We start from the raw sequence: 21,559 nt of genomic DNA on the forward strand, positions 1-21,559 counted from the left end.
GTGCAGTGTGGTAGGATGTGGTGGGGGGAAGATAACAGACAGGTGCTTGAAGGTGGTGAGGTAAGACTGCTTTCCCTCAGCAAGATCAGCCGGTGACCGAAGGCACTGGTGGGGAGGGGACTTGTCCCCTACTTCCCCTGCATCTGCTGAGAATATTCCCATTCCATTGCCCCAAAGAGGCATCTGGTAAAGAGCACATGGAATGCAAACTGTGGATTCCAATTAGGTCACTGAGTATAAGTGTCCTTGCACTGAGGCTCAGCAGGAGGCAGAAGCAGAGCCCAGTGGAGGGCAGGGCCAGAATCTATCCTGGATAGAGGATCCATCAGATAGGAAACCCATGGCCAACCAGCAGGGGCAACAATATCTCACGGTTCAGCAGCAGAAGAAAGTGCCCCAGCAAAACCAGGAGAGAGTACCAAGAGAACACTTCACATGCAAGAACTAGGAGCCCTCAGGCAAGCTCTCTGCTCTCTGCAGGTATGAAGGTTTTCCCAGGGTAGGCCAGGGAAGGGGGTTGCTGCTCCTCTGAGAAATACAGGTGATTTGGTGTCATTCGAGTCATGCTGACACCATAAGCTTGGTGGGAGGGTCACCATATTTATCTTCAAATCATTTTCAATTTCTGTAGCTATAGGATATTATATATTAACATCTGCACATTTTAGGAATCGAATATATTAATTTTTTCATACAACAAATAACAATGGTATGCCTACCATGGTTGTTGTAAGCATTGGGTTAGCTCTTCTACTGCCCATATGACATCCTCTGACTCTCAAATGGAAAAGATTCCACCCAGAGGGTTAGCAGAATCTCACCATGTGATCATCCTTGGGTCTGAGTCACATGTGAGAAAACATCCAATGTTTATAACTCATGCTATGACCTCGATTATTTTTCCAGGATACTCTTAAGGTGTCACTTTTGGGATAAGAAAGAGATTTGTGCCCCTGATTACTTCTTACTTTGCTTTAGGAAAACTCTAATTACAAAGCCTGTGTTAGGGGATGGGGTGGAGGAACTTTTGGATTTTTAATTGGAAACTTTACTTGGCCTGTAAAAATCAACAAATGAATAGAACAACTTTAAACTACACAGATGAAAGCTTCAGAATCACAAGGGGACTATCCATAGAGAGTTGACGGGTTCAGTTGAAACCAGTTCAACAGAAATAATGTTAATGAGGAAAATGTAGTCACTGCTTCAGTTTAGGAAAACAATGCGTGTTGCCCTTTGGAAGCAATAGAGTCGTTCAACTTACTGGAGAAACTTTATGATGAGGATGTTTTGTTTTCTACAGGAGAATCTTTTAAAGGCAAAATGTGATTGTTGAGTTATTTGGCAAAATATCTGCATTGTGTACTAATACACATATACATAAACATGCATAAGTGATGGGTCTAAAACAGTGGTTCACAACTACAGGCAAGTTTTCCCCCAGGGGATATCTGAAAATTTCTGGAAACAGTTTTTGTTGCTACAACTGGGTGGAGGGGGATGTACTGGCCTCTAGTGGGTATAGTTCAGGGATGCTTCTAAACGCCTTACATGACCCAGGACACCGCCGCCCCCGACCCCAGCAAAGAATGATCTGGTGCCAAATGTCATAGTGCTGAGACTGAGAAACTCTGGTCTACATAGTTAGCTTGTACTGGGTACAAGACCACTAAATCTTTGTAAGACTTGAAATATCCAAATAGTAAATATTATAACGGCCATCTCAAGATTTCATCTTTGTGCCAACCATCAAATAAGTGCTTGAGGCAACAGGTCACCCATGGGGCATATATACTGCTTACGTGAGGGCATGTATGTGTGCATGTGTGTTGCCACACTCACAGATGAATGTGCGCATGTAAAGAGGGCTGGAGTTCAGGTGGCACACATCAGGACGGTATACACAGCCAACCTCGATCTGGACAGTTGGCACCATTTTCTGGTTGTTTAGTGAGCAGATGACCAAGTTCTGACTCAGAACTGAAGGAAGACTTCTGGGAGTTTCTTTTTATAACACACACATGCGAGCACACATACATGCACAAACACACACGCAAGCGGACTGTGTCTCTTCTTCCCGTGGATATTACCACATCTGGAGGCAATACCTTAAAGAGCAGCAGCAATTCTGCATTCATGAGCAGAGCTGGCCTGAGGACCAACCTGGCAGACTGTGATGCAGAGACAGTGGTAACAAGACTTGGTCCTTATTAACTCTTAAGCCCCTGAATTAAGAAACTCTGAAGAGGCCTACCACTAACTTCTAAGTATGTGAGTTGATACGTGTTTTTTGATTTGTTATTTGCAGATGTCTATAGCTAAACACATTCTTTTACACGGTGTCTGAAAATTTCAGGAAATGTTAGTAATTTCCATTTCCAGATAGATAATAAGGAATTAAGAAAGAATGCACATAAGTCTACACCTATCTATGACAGAACATCAATTTTCCTAGACTTCACACAATAATAGAGAAAAAAACAGCTTAACTTTGATGAATGATCATATCAACATTAGCCCTATATTCACAGTCTTAGTGTTGGGAAAATCACTTCTCTTCCCCGTACTAGAGAGCCACGTGATTTCCTTCCAATCATTGCACCAAACAAGTTACATTTTAATTTCTTTAGAAAATGAAGAATTTGTTTTTCTTTAAAAAGTGTGACAGTTTGCTCTTGAGCACCAAATGACTAGGCATCACAGACAAAGGAGACAGGAAACTGGGAGTTCCTGGAAGGCTTACCATTGAGCCATTTAGAATTGTACTGTGCAGTGCGGAGAGGAGGTAAGATGCCCAGACTTCGGTAAATGGCAGGATCACGTCCCGGGAAATCCATGGCCGTAGCTGCGTAGAGCTCCCCGCCGGCTGTGAGGAGAGCCGTGGAATTGTGCTGGGGACTGTAGGGACAGCGGGCCATGCCGCTGATCTGATCATGGATCTCGGTCAGGTTACTCAACTGTGGATAAAGAACAAAGAGAAACCAGTTCTTAATGGTGTTCATGGATTGCATCTACCACGATCACAGGGACATATGCACACAAAGCTCTCGGGCTCATGATAAGAGATGACAAACTTTGACTTTGATGAAAACAGCATGCTGTGGTCATGGCAAGAGAATCCGTCAATCACTCTGCCTCTCTCATCCCCGTGGAGTTACTGAACCTCATATCACTGAATGCTCACAACATATGAAGTAAGATCATTATAGATACGGCTTTGGTTTATAATGCATGGGTGCTGCAAATTTTTCCACTTTAATAAACAAACCAAATTCAATCTTTATAGAAACATAACTCATAATAAAGAATTACACACAACTTTATCCATATAAAAGTGAAACAATATTATAAATAGCCCTCCAAAATATGTTCATGGGTGAGGATGTATGGACATTTAGCACCATATAGCTAAATAATTTCCAAAACTTTTTTTTTTTTTTCCAGTTTTCAGAGGGAAACCCTAGTGTCTTGGCAGCATCTATGAGTCCAGCTTCCCAAATGCTGCATTCTCAACTCATCACTGAAGGGATGTTGGAGGAATCTGTGCTCACCAGGTTCTTCACTTTTACTGAGCGTGGAGAGGTAACAGAGGAGAAGGCTGGGCAGGTCACACAGACATGCTGCTTGCTCTGCAGCTAGATGTGTAGCCCCGGGCATGTGATCTACACTGTTTATGTTTCGGGTTCTCCTCTAATAAAATGGAGCCCCACACAGTAACAATGTCACGGGGTCTCTGCTGAGGGCTGAATGACTGCACTGATATCAAGCACTGACAGCAGCATGTGGAACCGACCCAGGGAGGTCTCAGTAAGCATCGCGCCTCTTCTCACCCCCACTTCATTTCCAACAACTGAATGTTAATTTGAAAATAATGAACAGGAAAAGCAGATGATAAGTGAAGGTTTTGACAGCAGTTGTGCAGCCAAGAAATTAAAATATTTTCTCTTTATATTCCCTGAGGAACATTAACGTCCCAAATTAAGAAAATTACATGTGTGTTGTGATGACCTGTCATGCTACTGGTATAAGACACGTAAATTAAAATTCCTGTCAATAACGAGGGGTCGGGCTGGCCAGTTAGCTCACTTAGGTAGAGCGTGATGCTGATAATACCAAGGTAAAGGGTTCGGGTCCCCAGACAGGTCAACCACCCAAAAAAAAGAAAATTAAAAAAATTGAAAAATGACAGGTTAAAGACAAGAAAGAGGATCAGACATAACTTTACTTTGCCCGGGGTTACATTTGTTTGTTTTATTTTTGACATGCTTCTTATTCAATCTGTAGATTATATTTTCTTCCTTTGCATTGTGATTTTAGATCATTTTAATACTTAATAATATCCGCACCTTAAAGCAGAATAAGAAAAATAATATATTTATGATTAATGTTTAGGGTCACTGGTGGGGAAAATGCTGATTGAAATAGTTTAGAAACATAGTTAAATGTAATTATACAAGCTCTAATTATTTCTGGTTCTTCATAGAATTGACAATCCTGATTATAAAAGAATTAATAAATCAAATATTTATTCAATTTGATAGAAGGTGGTTTTGCGTTAAAGAGCTACACCCCAGTGTATAGAAAGGTCTTTAAAACTGGGGTTGCAATACAGTTTTGGCTTCTTCTGATGATATGTCCTGTCAAGGCCCAACAGGGAGCCATACCGAGCGGTTGGTGCAGACAGGCGTGAAGGCATTGGTCCCACAGGTGAACAGCCGGTTGCCTCCTACCAAGAGCACCCGGATGTAGTTCTGACATTCCTCCTGCAAAAACAAAAATCACAAGAAACACATTAACAATCCCTAAGTACCAGGGAATGGCAAGTATGAATACATTTTTTATGGCTAATAATTAAAATGTTGACCACTAAAAAAAACAAAAACAAAAACACAAAAGCTCTCTAATACTGACCAAAAAATAAAAGCAAAATTGTTATATAATCTGACTTTCTGTGTCTGCACACATGTTCAATAGGAATATTTATGAAGATAAATATATGTTCAATTAAATTCTCAAAGCACGTACCTTTTTTTTGGCAAGCATGGGATCAATGTGAATCGTATCAGATGACAGTGCAAACTCTAAATTGCCTTGGACATTTATTAAGAAAATAAATAAAGGAACCAATTGGATACTGCTCATGAAACAGTGCCTTGGAAAACTCCCCAGGACTTTGAAAACATGGTGCAAATGCTTCTCCAGTAAGAAGGTCACCTGTGCCACTCTGTACATAAACTGGAACAAGTTTCACTTTATGGGCTCAAACTGCATTAAATACAGAGCAACTGCTAGGGTACTTCAAAAAGTTCGTGGAAATGTTGTATTATTTTTTAACTCTATTTTTCCACGAACTTTTTGAAGTACCCTTGCATCTATTAACATTTTAAATTAATTGACAAGTAAAAATATAATAAGGAAAAAATGTCTGGAACATTTGAGACAAAACTTCATGGTGAGAAATATCTAATAACTATGTTTTGTGTTTGCAAAACATTCATAGAAAATCTGGGGTACAGCCAGTAATGATGGACATGTGAGCTAGAAGGACCTTCATTCACTGAGCAAGCATTTACTAATTAGCTACTTTTTGGTGGAAGCTTTGCTACAAGTCACAATCTAGGCCCTTGACAGAAAAATTAAAACACAGGGTCATAATAATCACTATGGAGCTGTAATGAGGAAGCACAGAGGAACAGCACATTACCCAGCTCCAAAGGGGAAGGGAAAAAAAGAGGTGTAGCAAAGCTTCTTGGAGTTCACACCTAAGATAACTTTTTAAAAAAGTGTAATATTCACTGAGGCTAACTGGAGAAGGTGTTTGTAGGGCACATGTAGGACTTTACTGTACTGAGCAAAGAAGGGAAAAGTTCCAGGCAACTGTAATGGACTGTGACAAACCATCAGGGCTAGAGAAAGCCTGGTGCATTCAGTGGGTACAGAGGGGTAAGACATAAGCAGGGGAGCTGGACAAGGGCTAGGTATGGCAGGCTTGTGAGTTTGCATTTTACTCTGAATGTAAAGGGACCCACTGAATGATGGTACTGCATAAAGTTTTGCCTTGAACTCATGTTTGCTATTGAAGGACCACTTGGGAATCAGTATGGAAGATAAGCTGGAGTGAGGGAGGCAGGGAGGGAATCCACTTTCACAATTCAGGCATTTGACATTTTGTGCCTAGACCAAGATAGTAGGTACTTTGGTGTCTTTGAAAAGACAAAGTCAGAATCTAGCAAATCTGTAGGACATGATGACTGGCTAACCAACTAGACATGGAAGATGCTGCATGATAATATGATGGTTTAAATCACATAGTGTCCAAAGTCAGGATAATCTGGATCTAATGGTACAGTAATCCTCTCTTCACCCAAGTAGAACCCCATTCCTGATGAAAATGTTGATTTTCCATAACCTAGTCTGCTGCATAACCCAGCTGCGACAATGAAAAGTGCTATGATATTTGAATTTGCTTTTTAAATGTAAAGTGAAATACCAAGGTATAACACTATGACTATCAATAACAGTAACAAATTATTATTGGCTACTAAATTGGGAAAGAAAAAAAAATTCTGTAATCTAAGCAACCGAGAAAGGTATACCAGACAGGGGAGGCTTGTTTTATTTTGTTCTGTTTTGTTCTTATAACTGGAGAAAGGGCAGGAGAGTTTAAAGGGAAAGAACAGAACAAAAGACTTCAAAGAACCACACAGGCTGACGGAGCTCCGGGAAAGGCTCAGCAGAAACCGCCACCTCGGAGCAGAGCGGGACAGGAGTCTGCAAAGTGAGGATCAGAGTGAGGATGGGAGCAGGAGACCTAAGCCTGTCTGCAGGGTCTCTAAAAAGCCATCTGGGAGAACACAGGGCTCCGAGAGCCTGATGGCCTTAATGGATGAAAGAGATGTGATAATGACACTGTAATAAAGACTATGATGGAAAATTACAAGCAGTGGAGAGTAGCAGGGATTATGTTTGGGTTTTGTTGCTGTTTTTAGACCTCTTTCAAGAACAAGGCAAGATGTAAAAGAACTTTTCTTTTTTTAAAGCAAGAGCCTGCCACAAGGTATACATGTCCAAGAGGCAGTCACGTAAGTATGAACATGGTCAAGGGTACGTTATTCCAAGAGAATCATCCAGATTGAAAAGACGTGAACTCACAGCTAAGTTTTGCAGACCTGGTGAAGAGAAAGCAGGTACTTCTAGTTCATTATGGAAAGGAAAATAATCAAGATATAAAATGTGATGTTTACAGTAATCTCTCAAAAGGACAAAGCGCAAATAAGACTGTAGGTGGTTCACATTCCCGAAGGTCAATCACAAGCCTGATGAACAGGAAAGCCGGATGAGCTGAGGGATAACTGGGAAGCACAAGAGTACCAAGGAAGGGCAGGGCAAACAACTGGTCATCTGAGAAAGAGAGTGAAATAAGTAAAGGGGGAGGACACAGAATTACTTCAATCAGAGCAGAGAATAAAAGAGCAGGTACTGGGAAAATATAGGAAAATGTCAGGGCCCCTCAGATGTTCAGAATCTTGCAGAGCATTTGCTGTAAATATCCTCAGGTGTTCCCTGGTTACTACTTAATGTAATGGCGCATGGGCACCCAGGTGTCCTGGGTTATGGACCTAAGTATAAAGGACTAACAGCTCTGATACACGGTGCTTCTCAGAATGCTCCGAGAAGCCACTCGGACGACTGCTCCTAGCTCTGAATAAAGCCTATTCATTTTTTACCCATGGCTCCCAGGACCTTTTCCTATTACCTGGCTCATAGACCTGCGTGTGGAGGGTTTGTGACACAGTCTGTGCAATGGGCTCGAGGGGTGTGTGAGCCCTCGCCCTAGCTCTACAGCATGATAATCAAGACAACCTGAGAACACACTTGGCTGCAGCCACTGACGGGTTTGCTGAACATATAGGGAAGGGAGGAGGGTGTTAATGTCAAAAATATATACACAAAGACGAATCTCTAGGAGAACGTTTTATTTGGGAAAGCAAGATTGCAATCTGGGGCGCGCACACAGACTGGGTGGTCTCTGGTATGTCCAAAGAACAAAGAAAAGTCTGGGAGTTTTACTAGAGAGAGGAATGTTAACATATTGTTTTGAAAGAAAGGCTCACTGGCACCAGCAAAATTTTGAGAAGTTGGCAGACTTTGGTGAGTGATGTGGTAAATAAAATTAGGCTTGGAGTCAGGGAAGGTCGTTTCAGCAGCTACTAGGTAAAAACAAGTCTTAGGTTTACAGCACGCTGTTTCAACCACTGTGTTTATACAAAATTCTTCTCGGATCAGGGACTATGTGCTCTGAGTGCTTTTTCCTCCTGGACCCTTGACTACAATTTTAGTTTGAATATACCAAGAATGACCAAATTTATATCACCAGCTTTCACAAGGGAATGTCAGGAATCAGGAGGATCAGACAAGGAGCCTGTGCAGAATCTTTCCAGAAGGATGGAGAATGGGTCTAGCCCTGTGGACGCGGGAGCTTGTGATAAAGAGGGTGTAAGGAGGGTGGGTTCCAGTTCAGCCCCGTCACAGTGAGGTCCCATGGAAAGGGGTGGGGGAGGGGGAGGGGGAGGTTTGAATGACCACCCACGAGGCTGGGTCACGGTGTGCTTGTTCCCCGTGACCTATATCAGCAAGTCGTGGAGGCAGGGGCAGGGGGTATTTGTGTTTCTTCTTTACTGAGCTAAACTCCTCCCCCACCACTCCCCCCCCACCCCCATCAGGCTCAGCTCAACTCAGATCCTTCCTGTTCTCACTCCCTTAAAAGCGTCTTCATGTTTAACTCACAAACTGCTTCACCTGACTTTGAAAGCAGATTAGATGCGAATCCTAAACGAACACATTTAAAATAAGAACTTTAAAAAAGAGAGAGAGAGATTGGGCAAGTTCAAACAAAACAGAATGTAAAAAACACAGAAAAGGAAGAAAGTGGAGATACTCAGCTTTTGAGCAGAAGATGAATTTAGGAATCAGAGAGTCAAAGTTAAGAATGAAAAGAAATGGCCCAGAGTGCCAGGCTGTGTGACAATTAGTCTACTCCTGATGGTGATTTGAAAACTCAGTCCTCCTACAGCAGATCTGCTGGTAATCACGGCGTCAGTCTCTGCTACAAATGCGGCCTGTTCATGAGTTATCTGAGCTTCCTTGAAGCACTGCTGGGAATCGCTTATTTGAAAATTCAGGCACATGTAGCAGTCCTGTTAGGAGATTCTTTTAAAGGTTTATCTTATAAATCAGGGTATTTAAATATCTATGATTTCCTTTTTTCATTTAAGAATTTTTTTTTTTCTATCCCATGTCTGTACCTTGAAAATGGATTAAGAGGATTTAATGAGTTCTGATTCTCCAAGAAGTCACAGTGTACATCTCCCAGGCTGTCACAGCCCGCTGCCACATGGCTTCCACTGTTGGTAAGAGACTCATCTATCGACATTCCAGTAATACCCACTAAAACGACCCATGTGAGCCTGTGATCCTTAGACAGACCTACTCTTGACTTGGAGGCAATTCTTGCTCGAACTGATGGCCAACATGCATCCTTGCTGACTACAAGGGGCTTCTAGAAGAAGACCAGCCAGTGTCCACCTCGTCTCCAGGACACAAGCCCCAGAGAGAAAACTCATGATTTAGGGCTGTTTTCTTAATGAATGATCAGGTTTTGCCTCATAGCATTTTTCTCTTCTTTCCCTTTAAACAGGTATGTTCTGCTTGAAGAAAGACTGTATAACTGTAGAAAGATGACTGTACACAGAGCAGATCCCTCAGGGATCTCCTCAGCAACACCCAGCCAATTGCCCGACCCATCAATTTTCGGGAGAGAGACGAGGGTCGGAAGCCTGACAGCTTTTGTGTTAATCACCGTGCTTCCGTTGAAAGCTGTGTGTCTCTCTCATAATAACGTGTTACCTTTGTGACCATACAGAGTGCTGAAGAGGAGCAATTTATTGTAAATGCATGAGCCTTTTAAAAGTTGAATGTACACCAACCAAAGTCATTACCACGTGACTTGAAAAATGATATCACCCAATCAGACAGATGTATGCATGTGTGTGCACATAAAATAGGGATATATAACTGTATCTATTACATGTGTACATATGTACTACAGGTTTCATATATAAATACAGAGTGATAAAAATACACACACACACAAAATATGCTATGTAATGTATAGTGTATTAATATAATAAAACAGACTATATTGTATAGATTTACATACTGTGACTATTTTCAACTGAGCTGACTCCGTGGGAAACTTGTTTGAGCACTTCTATTTAAAGAAACAAAATTTAGTGTGTATAATCCGCACAGGTCATTAGTATTTAACCTAAAGTATCCTAGAATTTTAAAGCAGTTATACAGAATAAAGACAGGGCTATAGTGTGTCACACACACTGATTAACTCATAGCTTTCAAAATATTGGCACTTCAGGTGAAAAAGTCCATCCAGTCCTACACCACCAGGTTCCTAAGCAGGATGGTGTCGTGTTTTCCTGCTCTAATCACTAGTGGTTTACCTCTTTACTAGCACATTTTGACAATTTGAGAAGAAAGGCAACAGGATACAACAGGAGGAACAATACACAGAGCCCTGGATTCTAATCAAAACTCTCCCACCAACTAGCAAAATAATTCTAGGAACTTGGTGTCAAAAATCCTAAAATGAGATCATGAGCAAGACACTTTTGAAAATTATGAAGTATAATATAATCATAAAGCAGCTCTTTCATTCTGTTAATAGCCAGTTGTGTTTCCTTTACCTTCCTAAATGTCACAGTGGGAGGAACTTGGGTTCAGACACAATAACCCAAAACAGACAAGGAACTCTTATTACATCATGAGAGAACTGACTATTTGTATTTAAAATAATATTTGTGTAAAAGATATTTAAATAGTTCTAGAATTCAATTTCTATAATGCTATTTCAAAAAGAACTACATACAGCAGATTTTATTATAATAAGTTTTTGAACCTATAAAAATGGATTTTCCCCCTTTAATACACGAAATGTTTAAGCCATTACAGGCAAAGTCACCCCCTCCCTCCAAAGGGAGCTAAAAATTTTCTAAATAAAATAGAACTCAAACCTGGCAAAGAATTGGCAGAGTCAGTACCTACCTTCTTTTTGAACCCAGGTCAAATCAAAGATTTGGATAACTTTTCCTGACCCCGATTCCCTATATTGTAATTTTAATGGACTATACAAGAAGTGATGTTTGTGTCTGGCCACAGCAATACCAGGGAAACAAGAAGAAATCTGTCATCTTTATTGTCCTGTGCTCTGTAGCCAGTTGAGGAATGTCCCCATCAGAGGAGCAAGTGGGCAGGCAGGCACAGGCGGTGTCACCCCGCAGCACAACCACCTCCTTCGGGCATCACATTCCGACTTTGCTCCACAGTAAAATGCAGTACGTGCAGCAGCACAGACCGCTTTTCTTAGGGTAGGAAAAGAATGAACTCAGTTAAAGTGGATGGCATTTTTCTCATTTTTGAGATGTCACATTTTGCATTAGTCTTCTTATTTCTGGGAGAAAGGAAACTTTGTAAGAACTGTGTAAGTTCTCATGATACCACAGCACAAGCAAAAATATAAGAGTCGAATTCTTCTAAACTCATTACTGCTAAGAAAAGTTTGAATTCTGCTCTCCCAAAGGGACACTACATTTCAGTCAAATTGTGAAAATATCACCTGACTTGGCCCCTAGGAACTGCTAGAATGGGGAGACATGGGTGCCCCGAACTCCGAATTCAGGGGCCAGCCTCGCAGGGGGCTGTGCGTGGTCTGGGTCCTCCTATTGGCAGGGGCTGGCCTGTCTCTTTCCCTTCTGTGTACCAGAAGCTGTGCTTAGGTCCCCCACCTGATGGCTGCTGTATCAGTCACCATTTTACAAACGCAAGAGAGATGCCAAATAAGAAAAGGCAATTTGTAAAGGACAATAAAAAGCTCTCTGCTCTCGCCACCCCAACCAGCCTGCAGTGCTGCGTAGACCAGCATGTGTGTAAAGCCACCGCGTCATTCTGTCCAAGTGAACTTCCACTGCGCATAGCTCTGCTACAAACGCAGTTTGAATCAGTGTATAAGTACTACTTTGCCATTATTCTTAACCCATTAGAACCAAACACATATGAAATGTAAAGGTATGATTTTATGAAAACTCACATTTGAAAATATTTGTTTCCCTCATTTTCTGTGTATCAGAAATATTCAGTTGATTGTAGTAACTAAGACTGGTCTCTTCTGTGAATCAAAGGTATATTACCTATTGGGCAGGAAAGATGGCCTTTTTCTATTTGTTCTCTGGTCTTTACCTTCCTAATTTCTAAGCACAAAACAAGCAGTGATCACAGCTTATGGCAAAATGTGGGTGGGTTTTGATTCTGTAGAATTTTTCATCTCAAATATTCATAGTCTACTAGTAAAGGGCAATGACACAGATTCTTTTACAATTATGGGCTCATCAACTATGAGGAGGAGAAACTCCAGCTAGATGAAGTAATCTGATGTTTTCCTTCAATACACAAGGAGCACAAAGAGACTGTAGTCCATAGAATAGAAGGGAATTAACTGTTAATTTTTAAACTCTGCGAAACAAATACCTAAGTGTGATCCAGATGAAATATGAAAGCACTGCCTGGGAAAACAAAACTCAAAATGAACAATGTTGAAGTTGCCGATACATTTACCATTTTAGGAATTAGAGCAGGGATTCTCAACCAAGTCAATCAATGTCTGGCGACACATGCGGTTATTTTTGATTGTCATGTTTGGGTGGACAGAGGCCAGGGAAACTGGCTAAATATCCTACGATGTACAGGAGAGCCCCCACGACAAAGAATGATCCAGCCCAAATATCAACAGTGGTGAGGGTGAGAAACCCTGAATGAAAGGTCATACCCCGTTGCGGGTTTCACGTGTTCATTCACTCACTCATTCACTCATTCACTCACTCAGCAGAGTGCTGTCAAACACGCCGCGGGCTGTGCTGGGCTCGAGGACAGCAGGTGCAGCAACAAAAACCCATCAGGCCGAGCTCTGAGTCCAGGGCTAGACAATTAAAATGCAAGTGTAAGTGGCTACTGGGATTTCAGGAGACTGAGAGCTGGTGCACTCTGGGTGTGGGACGCACAAGCCAAGTCCTGAGAGGTGGGTGAGGCAGGTGGGGGACAGTTAAGAGGGAACAGCACGTGGGCCCCACGACAGGGAAGGAGGCCATGGGACCTCTCAGGTCTGGGGCCATCAACTAAACAATTTCAGGGACAGACACTATGACAGGTGTCAACAAACTCTGTGGCTGGGTGTCCCCAGACTGACTCAGGCTTACGAGTGTGCCCATAGACCTGAAAAGAAAGAAGAGGGAAAGGAAGAGGCAAAGAGCCAGAAGGAAGATAAAGACAAGATGAAAAAGAAGAGGAAAGGCAAAAGGAAGACGAAATCGTGGGGAGAGCTAGATGATCAGCCAGTGTCGGGACCCCCTGCAAGGCACAAGCGGCACTAGGCAAGGGACAGCGCTGGCATTGGAGCCACAGAAAAGAGGCCAGGGCCTTTTAGCGCTGGATATTGCTAGCTGAAAGAAAGTCAGTCATTTGTTCCACACCTCCCCCTCCAGCCCATGTAAATCTGACTCCCCACTCTCATTTCTCAGTGCAGGGGTCTCATGTGAAGGACTGGGGCTGCTCCCTGAGCTCGGGCGAGGAAACTGAGGACAAGAGCACAGGGTTACGTCCCCATGGGGAGACGCGAACGTCACAGGGAGGGAAAAGAGCACCACTGAGAAAGCAGCCTTGCCACGGTCTCATACGCAATGTCCACAACTCAGAAAGAAGGTTAAAGAGGTCTCTATGAATGTTTTTTAAAAATTATTTACTTTTTTTTAATTCTGGGGGTATTCTAAGACACCGTATTCTGATTCTCTGCAACCTGGAGCTACCTTTAAATCTTCTTACCTCTCTGATCATTTATCTCAGATAATTTTCTGATATTAAATATCTTTTGGTAAATAGCCTTCTTTAATTTCTGCCTTTCTTTTTTCCCCTTTTTCTCCAAGTGTTTTTCTGGCTAAGACTGCATCTTCTTCCTTCTCCTCTTCCCACTTCCTAGTTCTTTATTCAGTTTTGGGAATCCCAAAGACTAAATTGGCTGAGACCTGCCTCAGTGTCTGACTCTCAAAATGTCCACTTATAAATAGAATTATGCCCTATATAAGACTAGCTTCTTTCACTCGTCATCAGTAGTTTCATTCATCAGTAGTTTTCCTTTTCTACCACTGAATAGTATTCTATTGTAAGCTGTATTGCAGTTTATTCATTGACTTATTGAAAGACACTCAGATTGCTTACAGATTTGGCAACTATTAATAAAGCTGCTATAAACAAATAAACAAATAAGAAAGGCAGAGAAGCAAGCAATGAAATTGGGTACAATAAAGTGCATAACACCCTTTTATAAATAGAGATAGTGGAACCATCTTTTGCCAGTGTTCTCTCCATGTGCTATATTCTTCCCCAAAGTCTTGGCCCTGGGACCAATTTTGTACAGCAAGCCCTCTTTGCTACTCTGTGTGTATCTGCTTTCTTCTTTACCCCAAAGTATAAGTCACCATTGGAAAAGCCCAAGCTCCAACGGAGTAAGAAGATCACTAACAGAAATAGAAGTGTTAAGCCTGGGTATCAGCTGCAGGAGAATCTTCTCAAAATGACCGTGTACGATTTCCTCAAAGACACACAGACTTCCTAGGAAGGCAGAGTCACGCCTCTCATTGAGGCAGCCCGCTGTGTAAGAGTAGGCCTGCAGTGTGCATGGTTGCTCAAGAAATGCATTTCCAATCGTAGATATAAACTGCTCTTTCCACAGGATCTCAGGGATGTAGATTTTATTATGAAAAGGGAGAAAATTTATTATAAAGGATATGTTAAAATAAGTCATAATGAATAAATATTAAATTATTTGGTATACTAATTTTATGTATCATATAGTCACTTACTCCAGTTAGACATAAAATATTAAAAGGGGAAATTAAAATATTTTTTAAATGCATGCCCATATTTTTTCAAATAATATCATAGTCCATTTCATATCTTAGTCTAACTGAACATTTAAATGAGTTCTGATCTTATGCTCTGATTCCTTTATGAAAATAATTGCTTGCTGTGGGTAACTTTATTTTATCACTAAAAACTTGAGAATTTACTGTACAGATATTTTGAATCTGGATTTTTTCACTTTGCATGGCATCGTAGTCAGGAATACCCTTCATATCAAAATGCTTTATAGGCCGTCCTTTAGAACGGGGTGGTGATGGCCACTCATAACCACATCCTTCTTACCTTTGATTTGCCCTTGCTGTAACAGGCCTTCTTGGTAGCCTCATCACACTCCCACTCCACAGCCTGTAGAAAACACCAAAACAACAGCAACTATTACGGCTTTGACTGAACGAAAGAGAAAAAAAGATAAGGCTGAGGTACCCTAGCACCAACATTTTCATACTATATAGAATTTATGCCAACTACATAAAATGCAGTCATGGGCTTATATTTAGCTCTAAAATTATGGCATTTTAAAGAATTTGTCTCCTGAGTACTTGCTTTTCTTTGGTGGCTGGCTGGTACAGGGATCAAACCCTGGACCTTGGTGTTATCAGCACCATGCTACAACCAATGGAGCTAACCAAGCAGCTTCCGTATTTGCTTTTAAGTAGTAATAATGTCAGACTTAGATCTATTCACTGTTAGACAAGTGCAATGAGATGGTGACTATGGCATTGATTGCAAAAACTATCACTTCAGTGAAACCACAGAATCAATCTAGAGGAGGCTAAAAGAGAGGCCTTGAAATAAAATAATCTAAACATTCATTTAAACATTTATATTTTACATTAACAGTATATCATTTATCAATATTCATAGATAACAAAAATAAACATGATTTTGTATATTGTTACTACCAAGATGCCTATACAAATGATTAACAGTCAATAAATAGTTCATGCAAAGAGCACAGCTACAATTCCCCCTTATACCAGCCATTTTCCTACTATTAATAGTTCTGACAAAATATTTAGAGCCACAGCTGTTAAACATTTTTTCTCAAAATATCAAACACATGCTGCTCAATCTGATATGTGTACTTGCAAATCTCACGCTAACTCACCAACAGAATATGTGATTAGTTAAGATATTAGAAGACGCTTCACAGGAAGAAAGGACGCCTACAAACATTAATGGCCTAGATACTGGGATTGTGAATCATTTTTTGTAAAACAAGTTTAAGCACTGGAGTTATTTTTCTTCTCTTTTATTGTATAGAATGTGAACTTACATCAGGTGAAAATATTTTCTCCGTTCTCCACAGCCATTATTATTACAATGGTTTTCCATGGTACTATTAGAACTGGATGTCTGAAGAATCAGGGATGTGCACAAGTTAATCATTACCAGAAAGCATGTGTTAAGTTTTTTTGTTAATTTGGACTAATGTCTGATAATAAACTAAACTAACCGAAAAATAAACTAATGTCAAATAATATGAAGAAAAGTTAGGGCTTCCCCCTTATCTCTTGTAAGAATTTTTTCTAATTCTCCTAAACTTGGGAGAATAACAAAGTCAGGCTAATGCCATTATCTAATATCTGCTGTCCTCCAAAGAATGCTATATAACAGAGATTAAATCTTCTACAACTTATCTTACTTGGCAAAAATGAGTCCATAAGAAAAATATTCTAGAGAGAACCACTTCAGTGTCTTTTAAACAGAAACAACACTGTAACTGTTTTCCCTTGTGCAGACTTAGAGATTTTTTGTCAGTGTGAGCATCTGATAAGAGAATTTGTTAATTCTTTCTGAATGTTCTCCTGTTCATAATATTTGATGGCAACAATAAAGTCACTAAAACCAGCATCTGATGCAAACAAATGACTTGAATTCTATACTGGGATAACAAAGACCTTCATGAAAAGTGATGAAACCTCCAAAAAAGAGATAAGAGCTTCACACATAAATGAAAATGAATGCATTGTTGTTCATCTAATCTGACCTGTAGTACATATTTCTTTCTTAGACCTCTTTAGAAAAACTCACTCTGTTGTTTTTATTTAAATATAGACATCCTTTACCTATACTTAAAAAACAGGATTGATACACTATGATATATTCTTTTAGCAGAGTAGACCCCATTATAACATTGATTTTATGTTACCAGAGAATTTTCTGTTATATATCACAAAGAGGAATTCGTATTGTGTCATTAATAGAAAAACTAAACAGTGAAATACTTTAGATGACGAGGCATTCGCAGTGGCTGTTATTGGTCTAGTGATTTTGCTAAAAGTTAAATAGTAATACTCTCTTCAATAAACATAAGAGCTATAAGGAGCAGGGTTAGTCCCAGGGTTAAGGGAGAAGAATATTTACCAAAAGTTGTCAAAATTGTTCAGATACTGCTGCTGAAATGGTCAAACAGCTTCACAAGTCTACCTAGTGTCCAAATAGCCTATGCATTTTCAAGATAAATACTGGCCAAGGATTGGAAAGGGAAAGTAATAGAAAAAAAAATGTGAGAGTTTTCAAAAATATTTCATTACTTTATCCAGTATACTAAAAAAAATAGCAACTTCTCACACAAGTTTATTAGAACAACAGAAAATAGGACAAATCTTATAGATTTTCTGAAGACAGTTATTAAAAGTAGGAAAGTTACACTACTAAGGCATTTTTATTACAGCATCACCAGCTTGCCTATAATATTCAAATCCAGAATTAATTAAAGACCATGACTGTATAGCTTGTCAGCTGATTCACTTTCTACCTGAATAGAGGATGAGATAAAGAGAAATTTGGCATTAAGAATGGAGCTTTACCTATTGCAAAAGACAGTGGGGGTGAACATGTGCTATTGGATATTGCAGAATTTGAAAAGGAATGAAGTGGGGGAAAGTGTCCAGATTACGTTAATCCCACAATGTCTTTCTAGTCACTGGGTGAACTAGCCTTTGCCTATCTGACCACTTGGCAGCAATGGGAAAACAATCAAACAAATAAACAATGCTTCCACTGGAGACAAATACGAATATCAACAGAATTCTCCTCCATCAGAACTTATTTCTTAATGTTAGCCATTCTTCTGTTTGAAATTAGATTATTTTCTAACTTGGTCATAACTTCCTTTATTCCACTAGATCCCTTCTAATCAATCAAGCACCCTTTGATCAGGCTTCTTGCTCTACTGTCAATGAAGATTGTTATATTTTCACGTATCATGATTTTGGGACAAATCTCACTACTGATTTAAGGAGTCACCTTCAACTTGTCTCCAAATTCATTTTAAGACACTTTTCTACCTATCCAAACCTACCTTTATGACAGTCAAAACAAATGCTAAGGCATTTACATTTCAGATCTCAACACAACACTCATGGTCTTATTTCCTGAGTCTTCCTTTCCAAAAGTCTTCAAATTTTGTCATCTTTCGTCTTTTTCTATTATTGCAGCAAAGCCCAGTAGAGAAAAGGAGTATTAATTCTCTATTCCATTTACCATTTAGTCATCTTCATATATTTCAACAGCAGACATAGAGCAGTAATATTGCAGTTACTTGGATATTAAAAGACTATATACAGTAGGCAATGAGTTTTAAATATCTATATTTTAAAAGACACAAAGATCCCTGTTTATGGGAGAATTCTTACTTGTAAGTACATACAAATAACATCTATGCTATTACACAACTTACAGAAATTTTGCTTTATGAACACACATTCATTCTCTCCTTTATTTAATAAATATTCATTATGTACCTACCATGCACAAGACACTCTGCTAGATAATCATTGAAGGAAAAACAGACATACAGATAACATTTGTACACAACAGATATTAATTTACAATAAAATATAAATATATTCCATTTAGACAGCATCATGCTAAGTCTGAGCATGAAACAGTGTTCATTTTCATTGCTGTAGTAGTCACATGCAAGTTCATTTCAGATCCATTGATACACCGGAACTTATAACATCATCAACTTTCTGGAAGTGATAGTACTACAAACAGACTGAAAACAAAAGAGAGCAGGAGTCCAAGAAAACCATTTCATGACTGCAGAAACCCTGGGGATGTAAGGAAGTACCTACTCTTTCATGATACGGCACACACCTCACCGTCCTGCACACAGACATGCCCAGTTATGATAAATGGAGCTGTGATCTCAGGAGTAAATCAGATGTGGGAAAGAAAGAAAGACTGGCTCTTTTTATGGACGTGTTACATCCGTATCAATCCACAGTTCTTAGAAGTATATACACAAAGCTGTGTATTATCTCATTCCAATGTGAGAGAACTTAATTAGACAGGGACCAGAAAAGGCAGACACTTTTTATAAAAATGAAGAGAAAAACATTCTAGGCAGATGGGCCACTACTCTTTCAGCAGATGGCTTTGCTAATTAGATACTAGCAAAAGATAACATTAAAAACAACTAGTTTAATTACACAACGCCAAAAATTAACCACCACCTGAGGGCTTTTTCTTCATATGTTCGCATTCATATTCTTAAGTCATACATTTCTGTGACACGCTGGAGAATGCTACAATGCTGTGGCGATTACAAACAAATTGTTAGGCAATGTGAGGCCCTATCTTTGTTCAAAACAGAAGCAAAACGTAAATAAGGTGGAACTTGAAAGAACTGTGATTTTTATGTGACTTGGATAAAGTGTCAATCCAGTTATCCTTGAGTATGGACATCTTTGCTAATGGCCTTCAGTGGCCACCCATGTCAGGTGCCAGCCAAGTGGCATTTGAGTTGAAACAGTGTGCATCGAAAGACACAAAGCCATAAATATTTTAGTCACTTTGGGAGAATTTGTCCAACATTTTTCTCTGCCTTGACTTCTTAGCAGATATTAGGTGTATTTGTTTATTTTTAAGATTAATTTGCAGTATCCTTGCATTTCTGCCCATGTCAAACATAGGCAAATCCAATTCATTTCCAGCGGCAACCTCTGAATCAAAGGACTGGAAGGGGACTTTTGTCATATCATCTAACTAATGTTTTTTTTTTGATTTTCATTACCCTGACATCATCTAAAATCAGGGAATGCATCATAACCTTACAGATTCCCATAAAAGTGTATTAGGATAATTTGTAAAATTGTTACATTAAAACCCAGGATTTCCTTTCACATAGTAATACCAAACCCAACTTTGATAACTGCAGAGCGGTGCTCCCAACTTGTTGAATATTCAGTGGGCATTTTGTTTTTTAGTTGGAGTAGACAACATATTCGTTTCCTGGGGCTGTTGTGGCAAAGTAGCACAAATTGGGTGGCTTTAAAGACAGAAATTTACCCTTACAGTTATGGAGGCTAGAAATCCAAAATCGAGGTGTTGGCAGGGCTGTTTCTTTCTGGAAACTCTGAGGGAGAATCTGTCCCAGGCCACTCTCCTAGCCTCTGGTGGCTGCCATCAATCCCAAGTATCCCCTGGCTTGTAGAAGCATCACTCCAATCTCTGCCTCAGTCAGCACATGGTGTTCTTCCTGTGTGTCTCTTTTGTCAAAATGTCCCTCTCCTTATAAGGACACTAGTCATTGGATTGGGGCCCAATGCAGTCCAGTAATAACCTCATCTTAACTACTTACATGTGCAAAGATCCTATTTCCAAATAAAGTCACATTCTGAGAATCTGGGTGGACATATATTTTGAGGGGACACTATTCAAGCCCATACAGTGTGGAATAAAAGGAAGAGTTTTGGATTGGCAATTAATAGTGTACAAATTAGGGTCATTACTCTGCCTCAAATTAGTTGCCAAGTATTTGGTAAAATAATGATAATAATCTATTAAACTTACAGTATGCTAGCCACAGTGCTGAATGCTTTCAATACATTTATCTCATTTTAGTCTAATTTTAGGTAAGAAGTATTACAAGATTTTGGATGAAGACACTGGTTAAATAATTTGCCCAAGTCCCCAAAATATTAAGTGGTGGTGTGAAGACTGGAACTTTGTTACTTGGATTTGGAACCTGATCTCAGAACCACTCTCCTATTACTGAAATTTGCAAATTAAGTGCCCCTGATTACCTGATTCTGTTTCTTTCTGTCTTTCTCCCATAATATATATGTATAAAAAAAAAATACCTAAAGCACAGAAATTTGTGCATGCCCAAGTTCAGAGCTTTTGGCTTTCAGTAAATATTAATCATAAAAGCCATCAATTCCCTTGTCATGGAACGTATTCATTTTTAAAGGCTCTGAACCCATTCACGGCCCTAGTACTGATGTTAAAGGAGCCATGATCCATCTAATGAAATTCCAGAGTCAACAACTGTATGGCCAGAATATGATATAAGAACCTTGACTGGTGTTTTGAAATTAAACATCCTGATTATGAGAGCTCAATCTGTTCTCGACACGGCAATGATATTCTACTTTCAAAATGAATGTTAAGGTCCCGCTACTCCTCAGCTAAGTCCTCCAGGACCACTCATTCTGCCTGTAACAAAAGCTGAAGCCATCTGGAATGTTCTTCCATGTCCAGCTACTTATTTCCTAGTCTCTCC

General features: G+C 39.8%; 1 protein-coding gene across 2 annotated transcripts in view; it reads right to left on the reverse strand.

The window, feature by feature from the left end:
• The window catches only part of SEMA5A (semaphorin 5A), a 484,391-nt gene that overhangs the window by 168,523 nt on the left and 294,309 nt on the right, over positions 1-21,559 (reverse strand). For both annotated transcript variants that reach the window (XM_063085994.1, XM_063085995.1), the window contains exons 6-8: positions 15,325-15,387; positions 4,665-4,763; positions 2,744-2,957 (exon numbers count right to left, since the gene is read on the reverse strand). In XM_063085994.1, coding sequence (XP_062942064.1) covers positions 2,744-2,957; positions 4,665-4,763; positions 15,325-15,387 — 376 coding nt within the window. The remainder of the gene's footprint in view (positions 1-2,743; positions 2,958-4,664; positions 4,764-15,324; positions 15,388-21,559) is intronic.

Source organism: Cynocephalus volans, chromosome 2, assembly GCF_027409185.1.
Source record: "Cynocephalus volans isolate mCynVol1 chromosome 2, mCynVol1.pri, whole genome shotgun sequence".
NCBI classification, from domain to species: domain Eukaryota; kingdom Metazoa; phylum Chordata; class Mammalia; order Dermoptera; family Cynocephalidae; genus Cynocephalus; species Cynocephalus volans.